This window comes from Cydia pomonella, chromosome 8, assembly GCF_033807575.1.
Source record: "Cydia pomonella isolate Wapato2018A chromosome 8, ilCydPomo1, whole genome shotgun sequence".
In the NCBI taxonomy this organism is placed as follows: Eukaryota; Metazoa; Arthropoda; class Insecta; order Lepidoptera; family Tortricidae; genus Cydia; species Cydia pomonella.
Window position 1 is genome coordinate 2,509,483 of NC_084710.1, and position 26,818 is coordinate 2,536,300.

General features: G+C 37.2%; 1 protein-coding gene across 1 annotated transcript in view; it reads left to right on the forward strand.

The window, feature by feature from the left end:
* Nucleotides 1–23,369, forward strand: part of LOC133520378 (muscarinic acetylcholine receptor gar-2) — a 40,376-nt gene extending 17,007 nt beyond the window's left edge. Inside the window, exons 2-6 of the mRNA XM_061854760.1 lie at nt 10,977–11,056; nt 14,007–14,146; nt 15,581–15,716; nt 18,209–18,392; nt 19,014–23,369. Coding sequence (XP_061710744.1) covers nt 14,070–14,146; nt 15,581–15,716; nt 18,209–18,392; nt 19,014–21,106 — 2,490 coding nt within the window. The 5' untranslated portion in view covers nt 10,977–11,056; nt 14,007–14,069 and the 3' untranslated portion in view covers nt 21,107–23,369. The remainder of the gene's footprint in view (nt 1–10,976; nt 11,057–14,006; nt 14,147–15,580; nt 15,717–18,208; nt 18,393–19,013) is intronic.
* Nucleotides 23,370–26,818: the final 3,449 nt, after the last annotated feature.

Sequence of the window (26,818 nt, forward strand, 5' to 3'; positions counted from 1 at the left end):
ATTAATTATTGGCCATATAACCATGTCACGGTTGACTATACACAAGGTTAAACAGTATCCTTGGATAGGAACCTTGCATGCATACGAGTATAATGCCTACCTGTCGCGAGCGGTGACCCTTCTGAGCGTAGAGATTATACACAATCCCCCTAAAGGCTAAGCTAAAATTAGCAATGGCGGGCTCGTTCAGTGCTCCTGCTTTGGGAAATTTAACGGGTACCTGTAGATATGTTACAATATTTTCATTTCATTTTTTCATTTATTCGTTGCAACCATGGTATTACAGATGTTCTTTAAATAGAGTACAATCATGGACCCTACTAGGGCGTAGCAACATTTTTTTGTCTAAGTACTTATTTCTAAGGCACTCTCTTATAAAATAAATCTGTAAACAACAATGACAAATAGAATAATAGGTAATTAAAATCACGTATCATCCATATAAGTGGTGTTATATAATAGTAGGATACTTACTACTTACTCCGTTGGCTCAGCGACCCAAAATGAGACTTGGCCTCCGACACAAGACAGCGCCACTTCTCGGTCCTGAGTAGGATATGTTGTAATATTATAGGACACTATTACACAAATTGACTAAGTCCCTCAGTAAGCTCAATAAGGCTTGTGTTGCGGGTATTTAGACAACAATATATATATATAATATACATATTCATAAATACTTAAATACATAGAAAACATCCATGACTCAGGAACAAACTTGCTCATCCTCATCACACGAATAAATACCCTTACCAGGATTTGAACCTGGGACCATAGGCTTCATAGGCAGGGTCACTACCCACTAGGCCAGACCGGTCGTCAAATATCATCATTAAAATCAAATGTTTTGAAATTCGTTTTTCATCTGTAATTCACAAATAACCCAAACAATAAGCTTTATTTACACTTAGAAGCAAAACTGTTCCAATAGTAGCATATTCGTTGAATGTGGAGAGGTTGATGTCGATCAAGGGGAGGGGCACATGGTTAATACATGACAGTACTCCTTGAAATTTTCTACAAATCGGCCTAACATATGATGTACTTGACATTTACGGTTATTTTGTAATTTCGAATCGAAAAGTAGAAAAAAACACATTATTATTTTTTCCAATATTTCTAGTTTCTCCTATGAAAACTCCAAATAGGAAAAAAAACTGTTATGTATTAACCATGTACCCCTCCCCTTGATCGACATCAACCTCTCCACAGTCTCCTAATATGCTACTATTGGAACAGTTTTGCTTCTAAGTGTAAATACTTTGTCCAAAGATTTGTAGAAATTTTGATTTTATTTTGCTGTCGGATTTGTTAGACCTGTACCCCAAAAGCATAAAATTGTTGTAGTAATTCACCGAATCGCATTTCACCTCGATCGATCGATCTAATTTTCGCATTGTGTCTCAATAGTTTTTTTTTCTAGTGGTTATAAGTTTTAGTCGCATTTCACCTCGACCGTACATTTAAACATCGCGTTGTGACTCAATCGTTTATTACTTTAGTCGCATTTCACCTCGATATGTATTGGCGACGTGATTCAACGCAACGTCAACGTCACATAGATAAAATTTTAATGAGTTTGATAGCACTTGAGGCTTAATCCTACAAGTACAAAACGTGTTTAAAAAAAACACTTAATTTTAGTGCAAGCATCAAATTAACGTATCAAGTTAAATAGAGTCCCAAACAAACGTCGATCGCGGCGAAATGCCTCTTCGGTAACATACTACACGAAAAATTAAATACTACAAATTAATTATACTAATGTCAAAGGCTACGGGAACAAGTGCGTCAAGTAAAAAAATCCAGTGATATCTTTTTCATTCAAGGTGAAATGCGATTCGGTGAATTACTACAACAATTTTATGCTTTTGGGGTACAGGTCTAACAAATCTGCTGTCGCTTGTCATTGTCGTATCTCTTCCCAGTGTTACAAACTCATTAAAATACACCGAATTTCTTTTTATTCGAGAAGTTTGCGAAACTCAGCCTATTGACACGTACATTTGCCACTCAAAAAGGAGAAGAGCATCCTTCAATACAAAAAAGACCTTTAATTATAAGAAAAGGGTGGCAGTTACGTCTTTTACGTTTTGATTGAGGCTGCGCAGGTGTCTGACCCAAGTCAATTATTCACTTGACCCGGCTGGCTATAAAATATATTTATATCTAGGCATGTTCCCAGATATACAGGTGTTTATTTCGTCAGCTGCAATAATTTACGGAGTATATAGGTTATACTGAGCAACTTTTACTATGAGACCAACCCCGAAAACGCGAAAAAATTGGCAGTTTCATACACTTTGGCTGTCTGACCTTTATAGTTTCTATCGGAGAGTACATATTTTTTCGTGATTTCGGGGTTGTTCCCATAGTAAAAGTTGCTCAGTATGACCTATATATTCACCTCGTAAATTATTGCAGGTGACTAAATAAACATCTTATATACATAATATGTATTTGTAAAGCATACAATGAAGAAACGTATTTTGAATACGTTTCCTGCCGGCTAGCCTATATATTTAGGTACGGATGCCCATTGTGTCTCAAAAAGGTGGATATTCTCCAGCATGTCTAAAATATTTAAGGCAGTGTCTTACCTGAGCGAATAACTCACGAACGCGAAGCGGCGCGGGTGAATTCAATCCGTTGATACCTATGGAAGTGTCCTACGTGGGCGATCTCCGAATGCCGTTGGGCCGACGCGCCGCGCCGCGTCGCATTCGCGAGTCATCGCCCACGTAAGCCGCGCTGTAACAGGAATACAGTCCTCCCTCCTTTTTTTACTTTTACGGCGTGAAATAACGCATGTTTATAAAAGACAAATAACCTGTTAAAGCTTGACAAGTTTTTTTTGGCCCCGAGATAGTGTCACTACAAGCAGACAAACATTGTTCACAAACAAAAAATCAAATCATAGACAGCGCACTTCACTCTGTCAATAACGCCAAGGTTCTTAGCTACTCTAACGCTACTTTGGAAAGATTTGGAATTATTATTTATAGCTGATAGCTGGACACTTTTGCAACAGTTCTACCATAATAAGAGATTTCACTCCTTTTGATTCCACACTCCATAGCATAATTATTTTGCTGTCCTGCCCATGATGGCGGTTGTCAGTGCAAGTTTGACAGCAATATTATAACTATGCGCGTACATTAAAGATAGCAACAAGCAACGGGCGGGTCAATGAACGAAAATCTATTTGGAAAGCGTCTTTTCTTTAGTTGGAATATTCACAATCCTTTGTCCTTTATTGATGTAAAGGCATTAACACAAAACATGTTACATTATTGCCGAGGCTCGGAAGTAGCTACTCGCTGGCTGCAATGATTTATTTTAATTCAAGATATGTTATACGCGTTCCAAAATTGAAGCTTACCTTGTGACAAATTGTACAAGTTGCCGTTAGTCACGCCGTCATACCTAAAATGTTGATGTAAATGTTTTGATGTATTAAAAATATTTCTTCTTGCGTCTTTGACAATCTATTTTGGAATTTTTGAGGTAAAATCGTTTCCAATCTATTGCGACATTACTTTTGTGGCTGTGGCCTTGACGAGGGCGAGAGATAAAACGAGTGAGATTCGTCGCCTTATTACGACCGCGATTATGACGTTCATTCCGTCACTCAATTTATCAAAGAAATTGTCAAATTGTCAGATACAGTGCCGGCAATAACGACACTACAACAGTAAGTGTAAGGCCTGAGTGGACGCTCGTGTTGAGCGTGCAGTGGGGTGCAGCGTGCGGCGTGCATGTTAAACAAATGCAAACGTATAGGAGCGGCCATAGTGCACGCTGCTCACATCACTTGTGAGCCCGACGCCACGCTGCACGCCCCGCCGAACGCTCCGCTTCGAGCGTCCACTCAGGCCTGACACTAATGCAGCTGCAGTTGATACCCGAACATCACCTTAATACCGAATGTCACCTTAACTTATAAACTTTTTAATGTACATACGACCAAACTCTCTTGAGACCAAATACTAATCTTAATAATAATGTTTTTTCAAATAAGATAATTCTGTAGACATCTTTGTTTTATTCTCGACCTTGTAAGCAGCAATCTGTACATTCACCAAGTTACTAAGGTTTTCACAATATTAAATTCCAGACATTTTTTTTCCGTTGTGTGTGGAGATTATACACAACGAAAAAAAAAACCTATGGTACAAAAGTAAGAGGGAATAGACGCTTATTTTATTCCCTTTTGGAGCGATTAATTAAGAATAACCGGACAAGCACCCGTACACAAGGAGATCCAAGCGCGCAAATGGCATTGGATTGGGCATATCCTCAGGAAGCCTGACACCCACCTATTCAAAATGGGCCTGACCTAGAAGATGCCCGGAAAACGGAAACATGGTCGCCCTAAATTTACTTGGCCCCGTTCCGTGGAGCAAGAGTTAGGTGTATTGGAGATAGGGTTGGAGGAGGTTACCCGAGCTGCCCAGGACCGGAGTCAGAGGAAGAAAATAGTTCAAGCCCTACACTCCAGCAGGGGGTGACAGGATGGTAAGAAGGAGAGAGGATTATTAACACATATATGCCATATTTTAATGGTGTACCGTAGCAATATTTTTACTGCGAAACAAAACAAAGCCAACAGGCATATAAAATTAAAATACGAGTGGATCGGACCATTTTAAAATGTGTGCACCGTGTACGGGTTTGTTTAGTAAAAAAACTATTAAAACAACCCGTATACTTAAATCTGTAGCCCTCTACAAACAACCCGGCAGAGGCAGACAAAGGCAAAACAAAAACTATCCGTAAATGAATACTTTCCGAACGGGAGGCCGATTCCGTCTTAATAATTTGTTATTATATTATATTATTTGGCTTTATAAGTAATGCTAGATTATGCTGAGTTTGGTCCATTTCGTACATGTATGATTTTTTCTATTCTTGCTCTTTTTGTCTGTACATGTTCGTACATGTTTTGTGATCGTCGCATTTATGTATCTTTTATCTTTATATGGTTTTCTGATTGTAATAACAGGTTCTCAATTTGATCTGGTTTTGTTATAGATATAAAATGTCAGTGTCAGAATTGACGTTTCTGATTAAGGAGATTATGGAAGGTAGAGGCAAGGAATAGAAATTCCTTAGGCAGAATTGTTGCAAAAGTGTCCAGGTGTCAGCTATAAATAATAGTTCCAAATCTGTGCAGAGTAGCGCTAGAGTAGCTAAGAACCTAGGCGTTATTTACGGAGTGAAGTACGCTGTCTATGATTAGATTTTTTTCTCAAGTATTCTAGGTATTGTAGCGCCACCTATTTATGGTTTCTGAGTATTTATGGTTTTTGACAGACACTTTTTGGTATCTGGAGATTTCGTTACTTGCTTCAACCTTCCATAAAGGAAATGTTGCTTTTGAAACAGACAGATTCTATCCAAAACTAATTCAGATTAAATTCATAACCTGTTATACCGGTCAGAATATGTGCTCTTGATTCAGCGTGCGCCGCTGCACTAATCGGCCTGAACGCCTACGCGGCGGCGGCGTCAGTAGAAGTAGGTTTGTAAATGGAATCAAGAATCGTGAGGCCAATTTGAACGTATATTTTGATATTTTAGTAATTTAATTTGATTATTTCTATTGTTTTTCATATATTGGTGCGAACGAGTCGCACGGGTAAATGATAAGAGTGACATCAAAATGTCAAAATGTAAGTTTGAAGTGGCGTTTGTCTCGAAAGGTTCAAGGACGATTGATTGTGCTTACCCATTTGTCGAAAACTTGAGCCAATTGTCATACGTATTGTATGGACTGACGTTAATCTGACATGGCTACATCTGTAAATCTGTCATACATTAGTAAATTTTAACAAGTTTAAAAAACACATTTTAAACATGTTAAAATTATAAATATTGGGTAAACTCCTGTGCCATCACTAGAATAAACGGCTCCCATATAATTTGATTCATCTTGTTTACGGATTACTGACTGTTTAGGTAATAATAATTATAAAAAGCCTTATTAAATTTACTAGAAACTTTTGCACTATACAATTTGTACTTTAGTGTTTAGTTGCGCTCTCTCGGAAGGGTTTCCATTTCCACGAAAGACCAGCGTCGAGATCCTTAGGTGAATGTTGGTATCTTGACATTAATCTGAGTGGAGACTTAATAATAAATTGATTCTGTCTCAAGTAAAAACTAAATTGAAGCGTTTTCTGAATAAATTTCTTCTATTCTGTTCTATTCTATTCAAAAATCGGTAGACTATTTTGTACAGAAAATTACAGACAAGGCGTCTCCAGTTATTAAATCCTTCAAGCAAGGACCTATGAAAAAAAAAAGTAAACCAAAGCAAATTGTTAAATCAGAGTCGGCCTCCGGGTATAAAAACTGCATTCTGTTCGGTCGGTGCCTGATGACAAAATCATTCGGAAAAATTGAATGGAATGAAAAATATAATGAATTGAAAATGAAATCAATTTCATTATAATCACTGGTTTCAAATGTAAAACGTGTTTATTGAACAAACATAGATACAATATAATTTCATGCATGCCCATTGTCTACTTCCGACTCTATCACTCTTGCATAATAAACAGTGACGGAGATAGACGCTAGCCTAGCTATATACTAGTTACTGTAACTATGTTCCATCGTTCACTGTCAACCTGATAAATGTCAACCTTATTGTAACCGCATAAGACTCACCATTGGTCATTTAAGTGTTGCAAGTCGAGTGACAGGCATTTTGGGCTTGTTATTGTTTCTTAATGAGAAATTGTTAACGTCACAAGTTATCTGCTTTGGACAGTTTCCGCGTCAGGACAGTGGAGTTTAGTGGTCATGGAACCAGCAGAAGCATTGAGAAGTATTGAGATTCTACAATTTGTTAGTTTTGAATCTTGACTCGCAGTGCAGACCAGGGATCGGAACCGGTTTTTTGCAAAAACATCGAAATAACCATTATATTTCGGTTTATTTTATACTCAAAATGTAGGACTCAGTTGTGTTTTTAGATAACGACTTTGTATTATTAGATTGCCCGATTAGGAATGAAATAATTAACAAAGAACGAAAAAATACCGTTTTCGTTCCCATACAAAAAATACCGGTTTCCGATCCCTGGTGCAGACAGATGGCTTAAAAGGGGGCGTAAAGCGAAGATTAAAAGGAAAAAATTGGCCAAGAGCACGTCTAGACACGCTCAGTGCACGTCTAGACACGCTCAGTGTAGGGTTCCATAGTTACTATTCTGTCAAAATAGGCTAAACGGGAGCTATTAGCAAGCTATCGGGGGCTATCATGTACATTACAAGTAAAAGGGAGAACCCTCGCTTTGTACGTCTTTTTACTAAGAAGAGAATATTTTTTGTAGTAACTCTAAAACGGCATATTCGCTATCATTTTCATTGAAAGTATTCATTAAGCTTTTGTATGGTTCAAAAGTTAGAGGATGGGGCACACATTTTTTGTTCTTCATCTTTCTCTTCACTTAATCAAATGGTTGTTGAAAATTCGTTTTGATAGACCTATCCAACGATACCACACACCCTTGGATGAAAGCGAAGACTTTTTTGAAAATAAAATATTTTTATGAATACCGAGGGTAGGTTAAAAAAATATTTATGTAGTTTTTATTTTACCGTTCTGTTGCCATGTATGATTTATGTATCCATGCCAAATTGCAGCTTTCTAGCACTAACGATCACAGAGCAAAGCCACAGACGGACGAACAGACATGCAGACATGGCGAAACTGTAAGGGTTCCTAGTTAAGAACGGAACCCTAAATAAAAAAGATATGGCACGCCGTACGAAACTTTTTACCTTTTATCTCAATTTCTCTTAAAATAGAATTCTGTAATTTAGCTCGCCAGATCCTTCCATTCCTTCCAAATTATATTGAAATGATAATCAGGGTAACGAAATGCAACTGAGAATACATGAAAATTAGACATCTTCTTGTCCTAAGCTTTATCCCATTATCTGGGGTCGACTCTCCTTGTCTGCCTTTTCCACTGTTTCTGGTTCTGGGCTACGGTGTTATCTACTATCTCTTTCAGGTCCTTCTGGACCGTCGTCAACCAGGTGGCGAGCCGTCCTCCGTCGCTTCGCGCTGTCGTGGTTATCTTCAGGGCAACTCGTACCATATGGTGTTCAGGGTGGCGGAATACATGTCCATACCATCGTAGGCGACGTTCTTTAATCTTGTCGACATTGGGCGCGAATTTTTAACTCCCTCTGATGTGGATATTTCGAACTCTTTCCACACCCGCAGACCAGCGGAACATGCGCATTTCTGTCGCGTGTAACTTAGAAAGCTGCTGTTTATTGGATGCTCAACATTCCGTACCATAAAGTATCGGTGTAATCATTGTTTTAAAAAGTTTTCCAATGAGTTGAGACTGTTGACAGACATGTTTTTTTATGGCATTTTCCCTTGCCTCACCTTCCGGCTACTGAGATACATTAGTCAATCAATACATAGTACCTGGAAGCTTGAATGTCATTTTCAGTAGAAACAAAAGATACGCAAAGCTGACCTCATCACATGTGGAACATATAGCTTAGAAAAGAGTGAGAAGTTGTAGGACGAGGTCAAATATTTATGAAATTCTATAAATACAATACAATATTTGACCTCGTTGTACAACTTCTCTCACTTTTCCACGCTATATATTCCACATGGTGATGGGGTCTGCTTTCCGTATATTTTGTTTCCACTTCGCCCTATTTTTGACGTGGTTTTCAGATACTTTGCACTCAATCATATCACGTCCTTCCCTCTTGTACCTCTCCTTACAACTTAAATATTTTAAAAATTATACAGGATGTTTTTGCTCACTTGCAATAATTTACGGGGTGAATATATAGGTAATACCGAGCAAATTAATCTCAGGGACCGACCCCAAAATCGCGAAAAAAAATTGGCTGTTTCATACATTTTTGGCTGATATTTTGTATGAGAGAGTCAACTTTTTTTTTGCTCAGTGTGACCTATTTATTCACCTTTTAAATTATTGCAGGTGACTAAAAAACATCTTATATGGTATAGAACGTCTGAATGCGGACCTTCTCGACCTACTCGTATACCTAGGTAAAGATATAGCTAGGTTTCCTTGAGATAGCTCACGGGTGAATAAACACGGCGCAGTCAACCTAAGCGATGTCAATAATCCTACCGTAGCTATGCTTCACTAGTAGCGTAGCCTAATCTTCCAACTTCCAAAAATAGTGCATTTCATTAGAGTATAGGTACCTAATAATATTTTATGCAACCGTTGTATAAGAAGGGCCAATAAATAAATAAATAAAAAGCATTTATTTCGGACAATATCCATAGGTAATACAACAAACAATCAAAATATTTACATATAAATTACAAAAAATTAAATAAAAATATGAATTAAATTAAATTAAAAATACGGATAAATAAAGGCGAGTGGCGTAGGTTAAAAGTGAGCCAGAACCGCTGGCATAGGCGAATAAGACAGGCTAAGGGTTGAGAAAATACCCAGTATGATATGTGTTGACGCGTACAAATTACTTAAGTTAGAATCTCATCGTAGAACTGCCGTGTCATGCGCAACTCATGTGACTTTAAAAGATGAGTTTCGAGATAATTACGTGTAAAGTTTAATGATTCAAATGTTGTTATTGTTGACGGTTCATCGCATTTTTTTATCAGACGTGGTACGTCCAATAAGTTATCTGACTTATTTTCTATGCATCTAAAAAACTATTGTAGATACATGATTAATCGGTTAGTCATGTGTTCCATTAAATTAAGAAACATTATATTTAAGGGGAGGGGCACTGTTTATCCTAAATCACAGGTTCGCCTACTTAGGAAACAGACCTTCCGGGTTACTTTTAAGAATCCTTTTGTACAAGTTTGCTTATGAAATTAGTTTTAAGAATTCTTTTATACAAGTTTGTTTATGAATTAAATTAAATTTACTTAAATTAAATTTACTAGGTATCCATAAAAAAAAACAATGGTGTTATTTTGGTTGTGCCAGTTATGCATATCATGCAACTCTGGAGGGTCCAAAAGAGAGGGCATTGTGAATTTCATCTCGCTTTGTGTGGTAGGGCACAGCTAGTGGATGTCATTCCAGATCTAGAGCAGAGCCCAACTGGGGAAGTACCTCCACCTTACAGAAAAACCGCAGCCAAATAACACTAGACCCTACTCATTGTGTTGTGTTCCTGCTGGTGAGTAAGGTTGCCAGAGCTCAACGAGGGGGGGGGGGGGAGGGGGGTCGGCAACGCACATGTAACTCCTCTGGAGTTGCAGGCGTACATAGGCTACGGAGACTGCTTACCATCAGGCGGGCCGTATGCTTGTTTGCCACCGACGTAGTATAAAAAAAAAATCAAAGGGCAGTTAGTATAGGCTGTAATTAACACACTTTCATAGGTTTTATAAGAAATGGTCGATTTTTATTTTTTCATACAAAATAATTCAGCAAGCAATGTATCACTACTTTGTTTTAACTCAAAACGTCTCATTAATGTCGGGACGTGATAACTGTCACAAGTGATCATAATGTACGAAATACATTGCCGCTCGAAAAAAAAAAGTGTTTTCTCTGGCAGTGCAGACTAGACTAAAAAAATCTTTGAGAATTGTTTTATTGCACTAAAACCTACGTCTAGTTTAAGTTGGAGGTTATATCAAAAATACACACTGTATCTTTAACGGTTTCAAAGACGATTTAGAGAGGTTATCTTTAACTCATGTATCTATGTATAATTGTATTTTTATTGTATCTTTAAAAGTGATTAATGCATGTTAGACACTAAGTAATATAATGCTAATTAGCATGTCAGGTTTAGCTGTTAGTACTGATTGATTGAAAGAAATAAATGAAATCATAAGTTAACGTAGTTGCGGGTGTCACGGCAGAAAAGTTGAATAATCAGAAACTCGAACGACATCATATTATCTGCACACCAAAAACACAAATTTCAACCCCACATGTTATCTTCCTATTTCCTCCACAGACGTAAGCCGCGATCACACGATGCTTCCGGACGGGAGCCGGACGGCGGGCATCCGTCAGGCCGGGGCCTTATCTCGCAAGGTGAGTGACGCCCACACAAATATTATTATTATGGGGGCATTGGGGGAGGGCATGTATATTTGTTCCTGAGTCATGGGTGTTTTCTATGTATTTAAGTATTTATAAATATTTATATATTATATATATCGTTGTCTAAGTACCCTCAACACAAGCCTTATTGAGCTTACTGTGGGACTTAGTCAATTTGTGTAATGATGTCCTATAATATTTATTTATTTATTTATTATTATTGGGGGAGTTTGAGTGTCACGTCGACCAAGCAGTGATCTATTGTGACAGCCCTTTAAAGTTCATTACTAAAGCCCGTGGAATCCAGAAAGTTCCAGAGGGCCTGAGATCCACGTTCGACGTGTTGCCTCCTTGTCACACTTACGTACGAGTTTACAAGTGCGACAGAGAGGCAACACGTCCAACGAGATACGCGGTAGGCCCTCTGATTTTTTGAGCCGTAATGTTATATGGGTGGACCATGCTACTTTTTGTTGTACTTACATTTTTGACACTTTTCGTAAAAATAATATTTTGGAATACTTGGCCATTACTTTCATTTTCTGTTTTACGATGGAGAAAGAGACTTAATTAGGCCATCAACCTCGATATAGCTTTGTACAATAAATGACTACTGTAAATATTCTTAATTACAGTAACTCAATGGTCGTTTATTGCCTCCCGATTTGTATGAAAATAAGTCATTTACCACTGCATTACCATCGTTTTACATTAATCATAAATATATAGATTCCGCTACCTAAATGTTGTCTGGAAGAGATCGCTTTTAGCGATAAGACCGCCTGTTGTTTATCTCTTCTTTATGCGTTGTATTATTTGTATTGTTTCTGTATTGAGGTGTGTTGTATATACTCGTATGAATATTGGTCAACAAATTTCATATTATTTGGTTCAGGTACAATTTGGGAATACAATTTTTATACAAGAATTCAATATCTATCATTTTTCTAGCAATTGATTAAAGGTCACAAAAAAATAGCACGACCCAAATAGCCTAATGATGTTTCATGTGGCAGTTTGCAGAAAAATGTGAAACTTTAAAATATACCTAAATTTGTTCTTATAAATCCCAAGTATATTCCAAAATTAACTCGATTATTACCGTCGTTAAGGGTATACTCGTAACTGATATTTTGAAAAATGTATGTATGTTTAATTCCGACTACGTTGTATTTGGGTGTGGCTATTTTATTAATTTTTAGACACTTTCAAACTTCTTTAATTGATTTTCCCACAAAGAGCCATATGTAGTTATATTTTTAAGCTCGGGAACTGATTAAATATACAACCCACAAATCCCAAACAATAGCTTAATGTTTTATCAAAATTCGATTTAACTTCGTCTACATTAATGAGGTTAATATCAGATTACTGAACTTCGTTAATGGAGTCTGCAGACAATGATCTTATACCAAAGATGAAGCCGGGATTCAATGGACGAGAATAAGAAATTGATTTGCGAGTTCGAAAACGAGTCTATTTTGGATTAAACTCGAAATAATCTTAACTCCAAATTTAAACTTATTAGAAAATGTGCCTACTTTGCTCCTATATTTGCTTTTTTTACTATTATATTTATAAAACGCGTTTTCAGAGACAGATAATACATATAACACAGAACAAAAAAAAATCTACTTTATTTATAGTTCGTATTTTTTTGCATTAGATAAAAGGTAAACGATCTTTACAAGTATTTTTTGAAAAAAGTATTTTTTAAATCAGTAACTAGGCATTACTTATGATAGCAAAATAATCGTATATGAATTAAAATTGTTACAGATCTGTCTTGACTTATTTTTCAAAAGTATTTTTTTTAAATATAACATGCCGAAATCGCTTGCCTTCTTTCTAATACTACCTATAATAAAACGAACTATAGCATTATATAATATTACTATAAAAGTAGATTCTGGCATGACTTTAAAATCATAAAGCCGTTTGGTCATGGCTAACCTAACACGCTCGTCTTCGCTTCGCTCGTCGTCCTACCTATTTTTTGGCTCTGGCAGGCAGGATACCGTTACAACTAGTTTTAACTACTTATTGAAAACACTATTTAACTTAGAACGCGGTTTTACGGTAATATATACGATTTAAAGTAGATCATCACTACTATCATATTGGAACACTAAAATGAGATTCTGATATATGTAGGTATATAAAAACTGTTTGAGTACAATTACTCGGTGGACAGAAAAGTAGGCACATTTTACTGTACGTTGTGAAATGGTTGTGAAAGGTTGTGCTTATATTTTTTCAGCTTTTAATAAGTTTTTATATTAGCATAACAAACAAAATTCAACAATTCATTGAGCGCAATCGACTGAGTAGAGCGTCCAAATTCAAAAATGTCAATACAATTTGCAAACAGATTTAAATACGTGACTATACAAACAATGACAATTGACTAGATCATGATTTTCCTGAAGATCAAATGTCTATATCGGACTCGTGGCACTCAAGCAACAGAAAGGTCAGAAATGTGAGTTAAAGTCTGACGCTCACACTCGACGATTGAAACGGCTCTAAGAAAATACTATTGTAATGTGAGGCAGCGCGGACAGGCGAGGAAAACGCGCGCGCCGCCTTGGCCGAGGTACACTTGCCGTTTTGTGAGCGAGGAAATTGCCTCGCGCATATGCTCGCTCTGTGTGGAACTACCTAATGAGGCGTAAAACTGTTCAGAACTATTACTGTCAAGAGAAATGCAAAAAAAAATTACGGTATTCAAAGTCATAAAATTATTAAGATCGCGCCTTACAAAATGGCCTTAACGGAACATCCAACTTATATAGAAGGACCTTGATCTTTTCTCACCTCTGAGTATTAACATTTGACATTAAACCTACAAAAAACTTTCAACCTCTTCTATTTGTCTGTTTCCTACAGACATGTTGACGCACAGAGATAACAAATTTTCAACAACAACCATTTGTTTCAGACTCCAGGCGTTTGAGGCGTCCGGCAGATAACCGTAGACAATAATAGAGCCTTCGATACCATAATGAACTCGACGGAAAGCCTGGACGTCAATAGATCTACACCGATATACACCATCGGCACGACTTTTATTACACAATGGTGAGTGTTTACTCGTATGAGTTTAGGTATCGTTAATAACTTCTACAGTAGTTTCAACTTTTTACAAGCTTTTATTTAGTTTCAACTGTCCCGTTGTCTGTCTGTCGGTTATCGATATCGATATACTCCATTCCCATTGCAAAATAGTCCAAAAATACGCTTTTCATTATGACCCTGCAGTTTGAAACTTCTAAGGTCACAATTCAGAAGACCTGTCTGGCCTAGTGGGTAGTGACCCTACCTATGAAGCCGATGATCCCGGTTGAAATCCTGGTACAGGCATTTATTTGTGTGATGAGCACGGATATTTGTTCCTGAGTCATGGGTGTTTTCTATGTATTGAGTATTTATACATACATATTTATATATTATTTATTTATTTATAAAAATGTTAACATTTGACCACAATCTCACCTGATGTTTAGTGCCGATGCAGTTTAGGATGGAGCATGCTTATCTAAAAGATACCTATTTACTCTCGATTTAACCCCCTAAGACCCTGAGTACAAATTTTTGTACATATTCCAAAATCTATTTTGAACTTTTATTATGTAACTAAGGGTTCCAAATTCAAAAACAAAACAATTGCTTCTGGGTCTCAGGAGGTTAAAAAGATTCATGTTATAGAACGCTGCGAATATGTACCTGTAGGCATACATTTTCGTGAAATAAAATTTGTGCATGCCAAATATACAGGAATTGAAACCAAAACCAAACTTTTACAAATGCAGTCGCATGGAATTAAACTGTGCATCAAATGCGATTCCCCAGGCTATTTTAGAACTAGGTCGGATAGAAACTAAATAAGAGAGTTGTTGTCAGGAAACTGTTGGAACTGAAGGAACATACGTGCTTTCCAACAATCAGTTTACTCAAGCAATTCTTTGTTTCTTTGAAGTATTTCCAGCTATCGCCTGACTCACAAGAATATTTTTACATGTCAATTTACATTTTACAAGCAATAGAAATAAATTTATAAGTTATAGATAAAATCTAAAACATATAATAGACAATAACATTTGTCGAGATGTAATAGTCTCTAAGTGTGAGAGGTAAAAAAATTAAATATATATATTGGACAGACGGACAGACAGAAGCACATGGTGAAATTATAAGGGTTGACTATACTAAACCCTAAAAACGATTATTAAGCTATCTTTGAAGATATACTTCTTCTCAGGGTCTCCAAGACTTGACTTCCTAAATAATTAAAAGAGAAAAACAATAATCAAACAAACAGAGTAAACAGAAACCGAATGAAGTGTCTCACGTTAATGTCACTCAAACATGAAGTTACATAGTGTGTAAGCTTAAACACACCGGTTTCCACAAACAGCACCCGTTCACGGGTGAAGTCCCTGAGTGGAACATGGTCTGGAAAATCTGTTACTAGCTTTTCTACGAATAAAAACTAAATAAGTATCTTGTTTGTAGGAAGCTGTTAAAGCTGAAGCAACGCACGTGCCTACCGACCGACAGTCCCAGCGAGTGCCAGAACATCTACCTCCTCAACGGGTCTAACTACTCCGACGTATACTACTATAACAATTCCTTGGACAACAATGGGCTGGTAAGAAATAATGACACTGCTACAATGACGCTTTCCTTTAACGATGCTTACTTATTCTGTTGGCTCAATGACCGAAAATGACACATGACCTCCGACACAAGACAACGCCAATTTTTTTTTTGTTCTGCGCTACTTCTCGCCTATTGTTGACTCGGAGTTCGCGCAGATCCGTCTCCACCACGTCGCTCCAATAATTCTCTTAAAAATATTTTTGCAACATTTCATAAGTGCGAAGGTGGTCTATAAATGAAAACACGTGACCACTTTTGAGCTTAATAGTTGAATGTACCAAAACTTAAGTTTAGCAGACTGGAAAATATAAAAGGCTGTAATAAGAAGATCAGATAACCATATCTGAATATCAGGTACCGACCTGATTATATCTTGGAATCACAATTATTTCTATATTCAATACTTCTACTGACACTGACATCATTTCGATTTTCGTCGCACTCGTTAATTGACAGTCAATCCTGTACTTACATTGTAGATCTGTGAATACAAAGAATACACACGCTCGACCGATATGTCCGTGCCGAATATCTACCCAATGGTGAGAGCGTGCGACTTGTATCCAGAGATCGCGGGTTAAACCGTGGCTCGTAGCTCGTACAAATGAGTGTTTCGGAACTTATGTACGAAATATCATTTGATATTTACCACTCGCTTTTCGGTGAAGGAAAACATCGCGAGGAAACCGGAATAATCCCTATAAGGCCTAGTTTACCCTCTAGGTTGGAAGGTCAGATGGCAGTCGCTTTCGTAAAAACCCCAATTTTTGGGATTAGTTGCAATGCCGGGACAACGGGAAGTATAAAAAAACTTCTGTTTTTTTTACCATTGCTCTTTAGAAGAGTAAGAATGGAAAAATCAAATTCCATACCTGCTACGAATTTTAAAATGTTCGTATTTCTTGTGAACAGCTCCTACTCCAAGTATACGCAAAAAGTTTCCTACGTTGTTTACGACAAAATATTGCAAAACAAAACAACTGTTGACAAAAACACCTAAGCAGCCTTTTGTTTCAATTTCAAATCTGCCGAACATAAATAAAATCAACCAATTTCAATCACCGCTCCGTATAAATAATAATAATTCAGCCTATATCCGTCCCACTGATGTGCACAGGCCTCCTATCATGCTCGAGAGGGTATGGGCTATAGTCCCCACCACAATCACCACCATCGTGAGGAAACCTGCTATGTTTCGGTTAATTTTATATATATTTATATGTATGTTTATGTATGTCTATTTGTATTCCTTATATGTGTAGGTTTATTCACTGTAATTGTGTGTGTGAATGTAGACTTCATAACGGTTTAGCAACACCTTCTTTTTCGATTAACTTCTCCATTTCCGCTACCCAAAGGTTGTCTGAAAGAGATCGCTTTTTAGCGATAAGACCGCCTGTTGTCTGCCTCTAATCAATTGTTTATTTTTCTTGTATATTTTTACTGAGGTGTGCCAATAAAGAGTATTCTATCTATCTATCTATCAACGAAGAAATTCAAAGGTATATGTAAAGTCTCCAACCCGCATTGGGCCAGCGTGTATCCGTGCTCTTTAAATGTAGGAGTAAATATCTCAGAAACCGATTTCGTGGACAGTAAACAGCATACCCAATAGAGCAAATTAGCCTAGTTTGCCATTTTAGCCTTGGAATCGAAAAGTCATTAGAAGATAGGTTTGCCGATTCGAGTCGTTGTGGTATTTTATCGTTTGTGAAAGGCGTATAGTCATTTGTTTATTTTTGTTAGAAAGCGGCGGTTGTGAGGCAAAATGGGTATAAAGGAAGCCTATTTTGTAGCCAAGAATGAATGAACGGTATTTCAAAGTCAATGCAACCTTGACGATAGGGCAGGGCTAAGTACATACGATTTTCTTTGTGTTAGTTTAGCTATTATGCGAACTTTATTGAACTTTTCTTTCAGTTTTACTTTCACAAATCTACTTTTTTAAATATTTAGCTAGTTAAATAGTTTGATATAAAAATAAAACAGTACTTTCAGTATGTCATCATGTCATCTTTTGAAGTTTTTGATAAAAAAAGTTTTAGCTGTCTTTTAAAAATTTACTCAAGGTACCTACTTATACATGTATTCGTACACAAAGTGTACAATGTTTGTTCGCACGTCGGTGTCTAACCTGTATTTTTTCTTTTTAACTTTAAAAACATCTAATAACGATCATATATTCAGCTTATATACGTCCCACTGTTGGGCACAGATCTCCCGTCATGCGCGAAAAGGGCTTGGGCTATAATCACACTGGCCCATTGTGGGTTGGGAACTCCACAAACTTACGCTTTAGAATTTCTTCACGGTATGCAGGTTTCCTCAGGATGGTTTTTCTTCACCGAAAAGTAATTTAAAATCTCAATTGATATTCCGTAACATAAGTTGTGAAAAACTCATAGGTACGAGTCAAAATTGGAATCCGCGAACTCCAAATGCTTCATTTTGAAAACAATTAACATTACAATTTCCCCACAGGAACCAATACTCCCACCATTCCCTCTGTGGCTGGCCGCGATCTTCGCAACTTGCCTTCTGCTGGTCATCCTGCTGACAGTCAGCGGCAATGTCCTGGTGCTCATGGCCTTTCTTGTTGACCGCACTATTCGTCAACCCAGCAACTACTTCATCGCCTCGCTCGCTGCCACAGACCTTCTCATAGGTGCGATATTACCAATATAAATATTAATGTTGAAAGTCAGCGGCAATGTCCGGGTGCTTATGGACCCTTGTGGACCGGACTATCCGCCCGTCCAGCAACTATTACATGACCTCACTCTCTGCCACAGACCTCCTCATAGGTAAGGCACTCAGGTATGTCATTCTCGCGGTGGTAAAATTACACGGAATATCGAAATAATTTCAAAAATCATCTTACACTTGCATTATTTTTTAATATTCAGTTTTTTGTCGAGGAAAATATTTACAATGATTTTTACTTCCCCGCGCGTCATTTTATGATTTTTTTTTTTAGCATTGAAAAATTGCGATGATGACCAAATTAAAAAAACAAAATTGTTCCTGAGCTTAATGATTAGGCATCTTATAAAAGAAAATAGTTTTTGAGAAACATGATTTTCTATTTTTTTAATAATTGAGGGTGTCAAATTATTAAACAGATTTATCTCCTTTAAACACCTGTAATATACTTCCACAAACGTTATTTATAAAGAAAATAACCTCTACAAATTGCTTGCAACGCAACGGTTAGCAATTCAATTCCACTAAAGCTCGAGAAATTCAGCCGTTGCCTATATTAAAATAAGATTGTCCTTGTCCGCAGGTACAATATCCATGCCATTTTACACAGATTACGTTTTGAAAGGCTACTGGCATCTCGGCCCTCTATTGTGCGATCTCTGGCTGTCCGTCGACTACACCGTTTGTCTAGTATCTCAATACACCGTGCTCCTTATTACCGTAGACAGATTCTGCAGCGTTAAAATAGCAGCTCGATACAGGGCCTGGAGAACTAAGAACCGAGTTATTTGGATGGTGACAGTCACCTGGATTATACCAGCCTTATTGTTCTTTACAACTATTTTTGGATGGGAACATTTCATCGGCTACAGGGATTTGCAAGAAGGAGAATGCGCTGTACAGTTCCTAAAGGATCCCATTTTTAACACAGCTTTAATTATTGGATATTACTGGACTACATTGATTGTCCTTATCGTGCTATACGCGGGAATATTTAAGACTGCTTATGATATGCAAAAGAAAAGTGAGGCAAAACAAAGAAAGATGCAATCTATGGTGGCTTTGAGCGCAGGTGTCATGTCAGGAATGGCTGGAAGGGCTGCAGGCATGGCGGCACTTTCTAAAGCTACAATTTCTAGTGAAGATCAAATGAAGGTATCCGAATCTATTAGAAAAGATTCAACTTCGAAGGGCTCTTTAGCAGCACCGTTGCTTACACTTGGAGGATCGACTGATTCTAATTCTAGTCAAAAATCATCAGCTCACAAAAGTAGTGCTACTGTTACTGCCACATCAACAACCGCAGAATCAGACGGAGATAAGAAAGAAGATCAAGTAGAGGCGGAAAGATCTAGTAGTCCTGCTTTCGACTCCGATGATGAAAGCACTACACAAACCAACGTCAAAAAGCGACCGTCTGTAGCCAACCTCGTAATGCAAACCGGAGCACTCCAACTGCTCAACAACATGCGCATGAACGGCGGAATGATGATTAAAACAGATTTAAAACAAACCCCTGTAACGAAACAAGAACTTGATAAACCTAAATCTTCTCTATCACAGATATCCGAGAAGAGTTTACTTGACACTGATAACCCTGACACGTCTCAAACTGGACGAACCATGCAAGCGCCGACAGTGCCTCCGTCAAACACTAGCGTCACCTCACCCACGTCTTCAGGCATAGCTACGCCGTCTGAACAACGAGAAGTGTCGACTACTATTGCTCAAAGAATTATACCTCCACCTACTGAGTTCAGGTGCAGCCCGCCTGTATCCGAAAGCCCTCCTTCTTATTCCGAATCCTCTCGAGCAAGAACTGTTAGAGTAGTAAAAGATGGCAATACTTATGACGTACTAGTTGGAATGGACGGCGCTGATTTGAGATACATGGATGAGAGTTCAGTCATCGTTCCTACACCGACTAACGAAAGTCCTCCCTCTTCTGTGACGTTTCCAACTGCAACTGAACCTTCATCTCCACCAACTTTGAACAATGCAACCAATGTAACTAATACTTCCCTTTTGCAAGCAGCTCTTATTAGAGCTACAGCGGAGGCCAAAACGCCGGCGCCTAAAACGAGCTTCTCACCGCCACCGCCGATAAAAGTAAACACAGAAGTTAGTTTGACGACGGGAGAGCGACCCAAACCAGTGATCACTTTAGTGTCAACGTCTTCCAATAATAACGAGCAGCAGTCACCGAAGCGGCCTGAAATTATCTCACCATTGAAACTAAACGCTTGCATAATGCCGGCCGTGGAAAACAGCGAAGCGTCCAGCCCCGCCGTTACTGGGTCAGGCCGTGGTGACTCGAAGAAAGAGTTTGTTAAAAACATTGGAAAGAAATTAAAAGTTAAACGTTCGAAGCGCGACGGCCTGTTCCCGAGCATCGGGCGCCAGAAGTCGAAGTCGGAAAACAGGGCAAGGAAGGCGTTTAGGACCATTTCGTTTATTCTCGGCGCGTTCGTAGTATGTTGGACGCCTTATCACATTTTAGCTTTAGTGGAAGGTTTCTGCACAGATCCGCCCTGTACGAACAAGCATTTATACATGTTTACATACTTTTTGTGCTACGCTAATAGTCCTATTAATCCTTTCTGCTACGCCCTCGCTAACCAGCAATTTAAAAAGACCTTCACAAGACTCCTTCGGGGTGATTTCCACATCACCTAGTCCATGTATGTGGGGCATAAGGCGTGAATTTACCAACCCCCGAGCTGCGCGCACAATTTTGAATGACTATTTAATGTTGTTTATGATAAGACAATACTGTATTTTAAATTCAGTAAGAACGCTTTCAGTGTATAGAATGAAATGTGTAGAAAGTGTATTAAGATGTATAGGCTTTCTAAAAGCCAAAAAAAAACTGATATTAGCGACTGTAAATACTGTTTGTTTGTAAGTTAATTTCAGTCATAAAGTTCAGAACTGACAATAAAATGTTAGAGTGTGTATATAAAAGTTGTAGTCATGTATGTATACTTCAAGTCTCTTTATAATTCTAGCTAAGAACCTTACAATAATCAGTTTAAGTGTCGCTTTAGAGTCAAAGCCGTTGTAAAAACATAATAGACATGTATTTATATCAAAATGATGTATGATCGACCGTTTTAAATTCAAAGTCTGTATTGTTATGTGGCTATAAAGTTTGGATGCTTTATTTTTCTATAACATAAAAAAACTTAAGAAAATTTATGCGAACAATTGACTGTTTTCAATCGACAGTTGCCGAAGACCGGACAAAGTGGAGCAAAGCAAAAAAATAATGATAATATTGTAGAAAAAATAAAACCTTATATGATGATTTTTTTACTTTTTTATAAATAGCCACATAACAAACGACGGAACGCTTAAAAGCTTTAAGCACGAGCCCAGCTAAAGTTTTTCAGCGTCAAAAAATAAAATAGTCAATTATCTGTTAGTATAAGCATTGTTAGTACTAAGGGCCTAAACCGTTTCTATAAAGTGTAGACTCGATATTTTTAGATTTTAGATTTTACGTAATCACAAATTAAATTAAATGATCAAAAAGCAGCAAGCAAGTGATATTTTTTGCAAAATTAAACAAAATATCAAATCTACGCTTTCTCGAGGTTAATATTTATTCAATAAACTTTACTGTGCAAAACACATTTTTAACACAGATTGAGAAAGAATGAGATTTTTCTACGAAAAAAACACCGTTGTATGAATTTGTGGAAAAGTAAAAAAATACATTAGATGTTAAAAATGTAAGGTAAATATGGATAAGTGTGGCAGCGGGGTAACTGCGGCCGGCCTTTACACATTGATTAGTGTATAATGCGAGTTCATTCATTTGCCACTAATCGCGAGTAGCAAAAAAGCTATCCAAACTTACGGCCCGATTCGAAGAATGAAATACGATAACGATAATATCTGGTTTAGATAAGTTCTAATTTAGATATCATTTTTATGTCGTATAATTGACAGAAGCAGCTCGATGCGGGCAACCAATGTCACTTTGGCGTTAGAAATATCGTAGATAGATCTTATTGGGATCACAGTGGAATCTAAATAAACGTCAATTTTGACATGTTGTTTAGTTATCGATCTTTTAAAGATCTTTCCATGATCTTAGACGTGTCTTAATCATTCTTCAAATCGAACCGTTACACTTACCCGTATTGACCTTATTGTATTGGATTTAACCAAATATCGTTTTTGTAACGCGAATACTTTTTCCTATGGTCATATTTTACGTTAAGCTCAGAGAATCTCAATGTTTTAATTGAGATTGTGTTAAAATTAATTTACTTAGAATACTTGCATGTATTAGATTTGTATATTAGCCTCGCCTTTCGTAGTGCAATAGTAATTCAGTCTCAAAATATGTATGATCTTAAACAGTATTTTTATAATAGTACCCTGTAGCTACAATAATAGGTCGTATATAAATTGTCACATCAATATGAAAGACAAAAGTGAAATAACATTAGTTAGTGTTATCGGAAAATTACGGAAAAATAAAGATAGATTAATGAAATATTATTTTAATGAAAAAAGGACTAGTTTATTTTGTGTGATTAAAATCAAGTACATTTTCCCAAGCTTGTGTATTCAGCTATTAATGTTAAATTTCTTTCAAAGTCCGTGGCGCCCTTACAAGTTTAAAATTGAATCTCACCGCCGTACCCTAGCTAAGCTATTAGAAATAAATAGGTATGTACGTATGGTGAGGACTATTGCCTTACGGCGGCGCCCCTCTTTATACTGTTTACGGCGTATCAGGGCGCTGCGCCGCACAGTTTGGGAACCCCTGATGCAATATTGTTTTTGTAATTTGTGTCCAAAACAACTTTTTGCCACGCTCTACTCTTTTGATTATATTTCAATTGTTTGTGATACGTAGATGATAGAAAGAACTTTATTCATTAAGTTTTTAGAAAAAAAAAAATGACAGCTATACCATAGAATATTAAAATAAGTACTGATTTTACGTTTCTATTTTTTTTAATGACTAGCTAAAATTGTGTTGTTTTTGCTGATACATTGTCATTAAAATTATGTATGAAGAATCTTTATTTATATTATTTTTATAGTAATAATGTTTACAATATAATAAACTGTTTTAGATGAAAATAACTATTATTTGTTAGATGTTGTCAAATGGATGGAGTTAACATAGAAGTTTTTTTTGACAGACTGTTAATCTTCAATTTGAACTGATTGTAATAAAAAATGGAAGACAGTTATGAGAATAAAACAGAATAGTAATGATGTGTAGTTTTATTCTACAATTAATTATAGGTCTACTGTATAACTAAGGCGTTTTCTAAGAAGTTTTTTTTTTGTTATTCTACTTTAGTGTTCCACTGCTGGGCAAAGGCGTCCCCTCGTTTTCTCCACTCGAGCCTGTCATTGACATTTTCCCACCATTTTGGATAGAATGCGTCCAAGTCGTCCCGCCATCTCCTTTTCGATTTGCCTGTCTGTCCTGCACCGCCTATGGTGTTCCGTGGGTCCCACTCGGTAACCATTTCTATGTACGCCTGCAACTACAGAGGTGTTACAAGCGCGTTGCCGACCCTAACACCACACCCTCGTTGAGCTCTGTCAACCTTACCGGCAGGAAAACAACAGTATGAGTAGGTTCTAGTGTTATTTGGCTGCGGTTTTCTATAAGGTGAAGGTACTTCCCCAGTTGGGGTCTGCTCTAGATCTGGAATGAAATCCGCTGTGCTGTGCCCTACCACACAAAGTGAGATGATATTCACAGTGTCATACGCCATACATCTCTTTTGGACGTAGTTTAAGGACATACCCTGTTCCCTTTATAGTCTATTTTTCCTATCCATCAATTTGACATAAGTATTTGTTAGAAAGGGACAAAATGTATTAAAAGTTTGCTACGTTTTATGAGTAAGGGTAATATGCGAAAAAAAATTCATAAAACTTCCAAATATTGTATAAAATCTGAACCCGTTTCTGTTTGACACAATAAAAACTTATATGCAATTACTGTAATAAGCAGTTATTTGTCTTTCATCAAACAAAAATTCAGAATTAAAAATAATTGCCTTTCGTGACGGCTAATAGGAACTAAAGCAAAGGAAATAATGTGAAAGAAAATGCCCAAGAAGTAATAATTGTCGTAGCGTGATAGTTTCGTGCCTACCGCCATTAGGCCGAAAGTAAACGAAGGTTCCCGATTTTTGCCGAGGCTGTGACCTTGGCAAACACGAGTAAAGAAAAGAAAAACGCTTAGCCCTTTACCGCATAAGCCATATATGGCTGATATGATTATCAACTCTATTGACAGTTATTAAAGTTCGAATTTCAACGAATATTTTTAATTACATGCAGCAACTGGTTAACATGAGCTGCACAAGGAATTTCGTACATTGAACCGCTTGTTTCTATTTCTATCGCACGCGCGTAATTATATTGCTGTCCCGTCCGGCGGTGGTTAAGAGGCTGTCAAACTGTGAATACCTAAAGCGCGCACACTGTCTATTTGTATCGGAGCAAATGAGATAGCACTGTCGCATGTTACTGGGCCTGGGCAAGGGAATAATAAAAAAAAATATTTAAATAAAAAAAGTGGATTATTAGTGTAATATTTTACTCAACCGCGGTTAAGATATAAATGTTTTGAAATTGTGATTTTAATTGCAGACCCATAAGTCAAAACAATAAAGACATAAAACCGTTTAATTGCGATTTTAAGACCAATCTTTGCAATTATTTTCTATCGAGCCGATTTCGTTCAATCGTGTATCGAGTACAACCACGGTCTTTGAAATATAATTAATATGAACATATATTTTTCTTACTTGACTAAAACAAATAGTCTTTCTTAAAAAACTGTTTAAGTAACATCAATTTCAAGGACTAGTTCCGTAGTTACTCCTCCGTTACAATAAGCTAAACTGGAGCTTAAAGTATAGCAGATTGAACAACCAAGGGATGAACTGTGGATGTACGTCTTTTTACTATGAAGGGGAAACTTTTTGCGATAACTCAAAAACAGCGAAACTGATCATATCCGCTATAGTTTTCGTTTAATGTCTTTTTTAAGCTGTACTTCCAAGATTTTTTTAATATTTTTTGGACCTATGGTTCAAAAGTTAGAGGGGCGGACACATTTTTTTTCTTTCGGAGCGTTTATCTCCGAATATATTCACTTAATCAAAAAATGTTTATTGAAGACCCCTATTAGTTTTGAGAGACTTTTCCAACGATATCCCACACAGTAGGGTTGAAGCAAAAAAAAAAATCACCCCCACTTTGCGTGTAGGGGAGGTACCCTAAAAAAATTTTTGATTTTATTGTACGAATTTCTCGGCTTTATTGATTTATATATCCATGCCAAATTTCAGCTTTCTAGCACTAACGACCACGGAGCAAAACCTTGGACAGACAGATAAACAGACGGACATGGCGAAACTATAAGGGTTCCTAGTTGACTACGGAACCCTAAAAAAAAGATTAGGACATTATTACACAAAGTGACTAAGTCCCACAGTAAGCCCAATAAGGCTTGTGTTGCGGGTATTTAGACAACGATATATATAATATATTTAAATACACAGAAAACACCCATGACTCAGGAACAAATATCCATGCTCATCACATGAATAAATGCCCTTAGGTACCAAGATTTGAACCCGGGACCATCGGCTTCGTAGGCAGGGTCACTACCCACTGGGCCAGTCCGGCCGTAAACAAATACAAAACATATACAAAACGAAAAGAAAAACAGTTGTGATTTCCATAATATAAACAGATTGTCTCTCACTTTGCCTTCCATTAAACTACATCACAAAATAGTAGAAAATATTCACAACAAGTTTCCCATATGAATAATATCAAGTATTCAAAACATTTGTATTTGTATTTTTTGTATTTGTTAGTCACAAACATACACAATAAGCGAAACCTAAATATGTCTCAACGCTTTTTATATCAGAACTTTGTACATTACGCCAGCAGCTTGTGATACTGTACAGAGTATACGTGTTCTAACAGTAAGTCAAATTTATAATAAATAATAATAATAATTCAGCCTATATACGTCCCACTGCTGGGCACAGGCCTCCTCTCATGTGCAAGAGGGCTCGGGCTATAGTCCCCACGTTAGCCCAATGCGGATTGAGGACTTCACATACACCTTTGAATTTCTTCGCAGATGTGTGCAGGTTTCCTCACGATGTTTTCCTTCACCGAAAAGCTAGTGGTAAATATCAAATGACATTTCGTACATAAGTTCCGAAAAACTCATTGGTACGAGCCAGGATTTGAACCCACGACCTCCGGATTGAAAGTCGGACGTCATATCCACTCGGCTACCACCGCTTTTAAATAAATAACCAAATTTAAATAAATAAATATAATCCAAGTAACGCTCTCATTTTACGAGGTAAA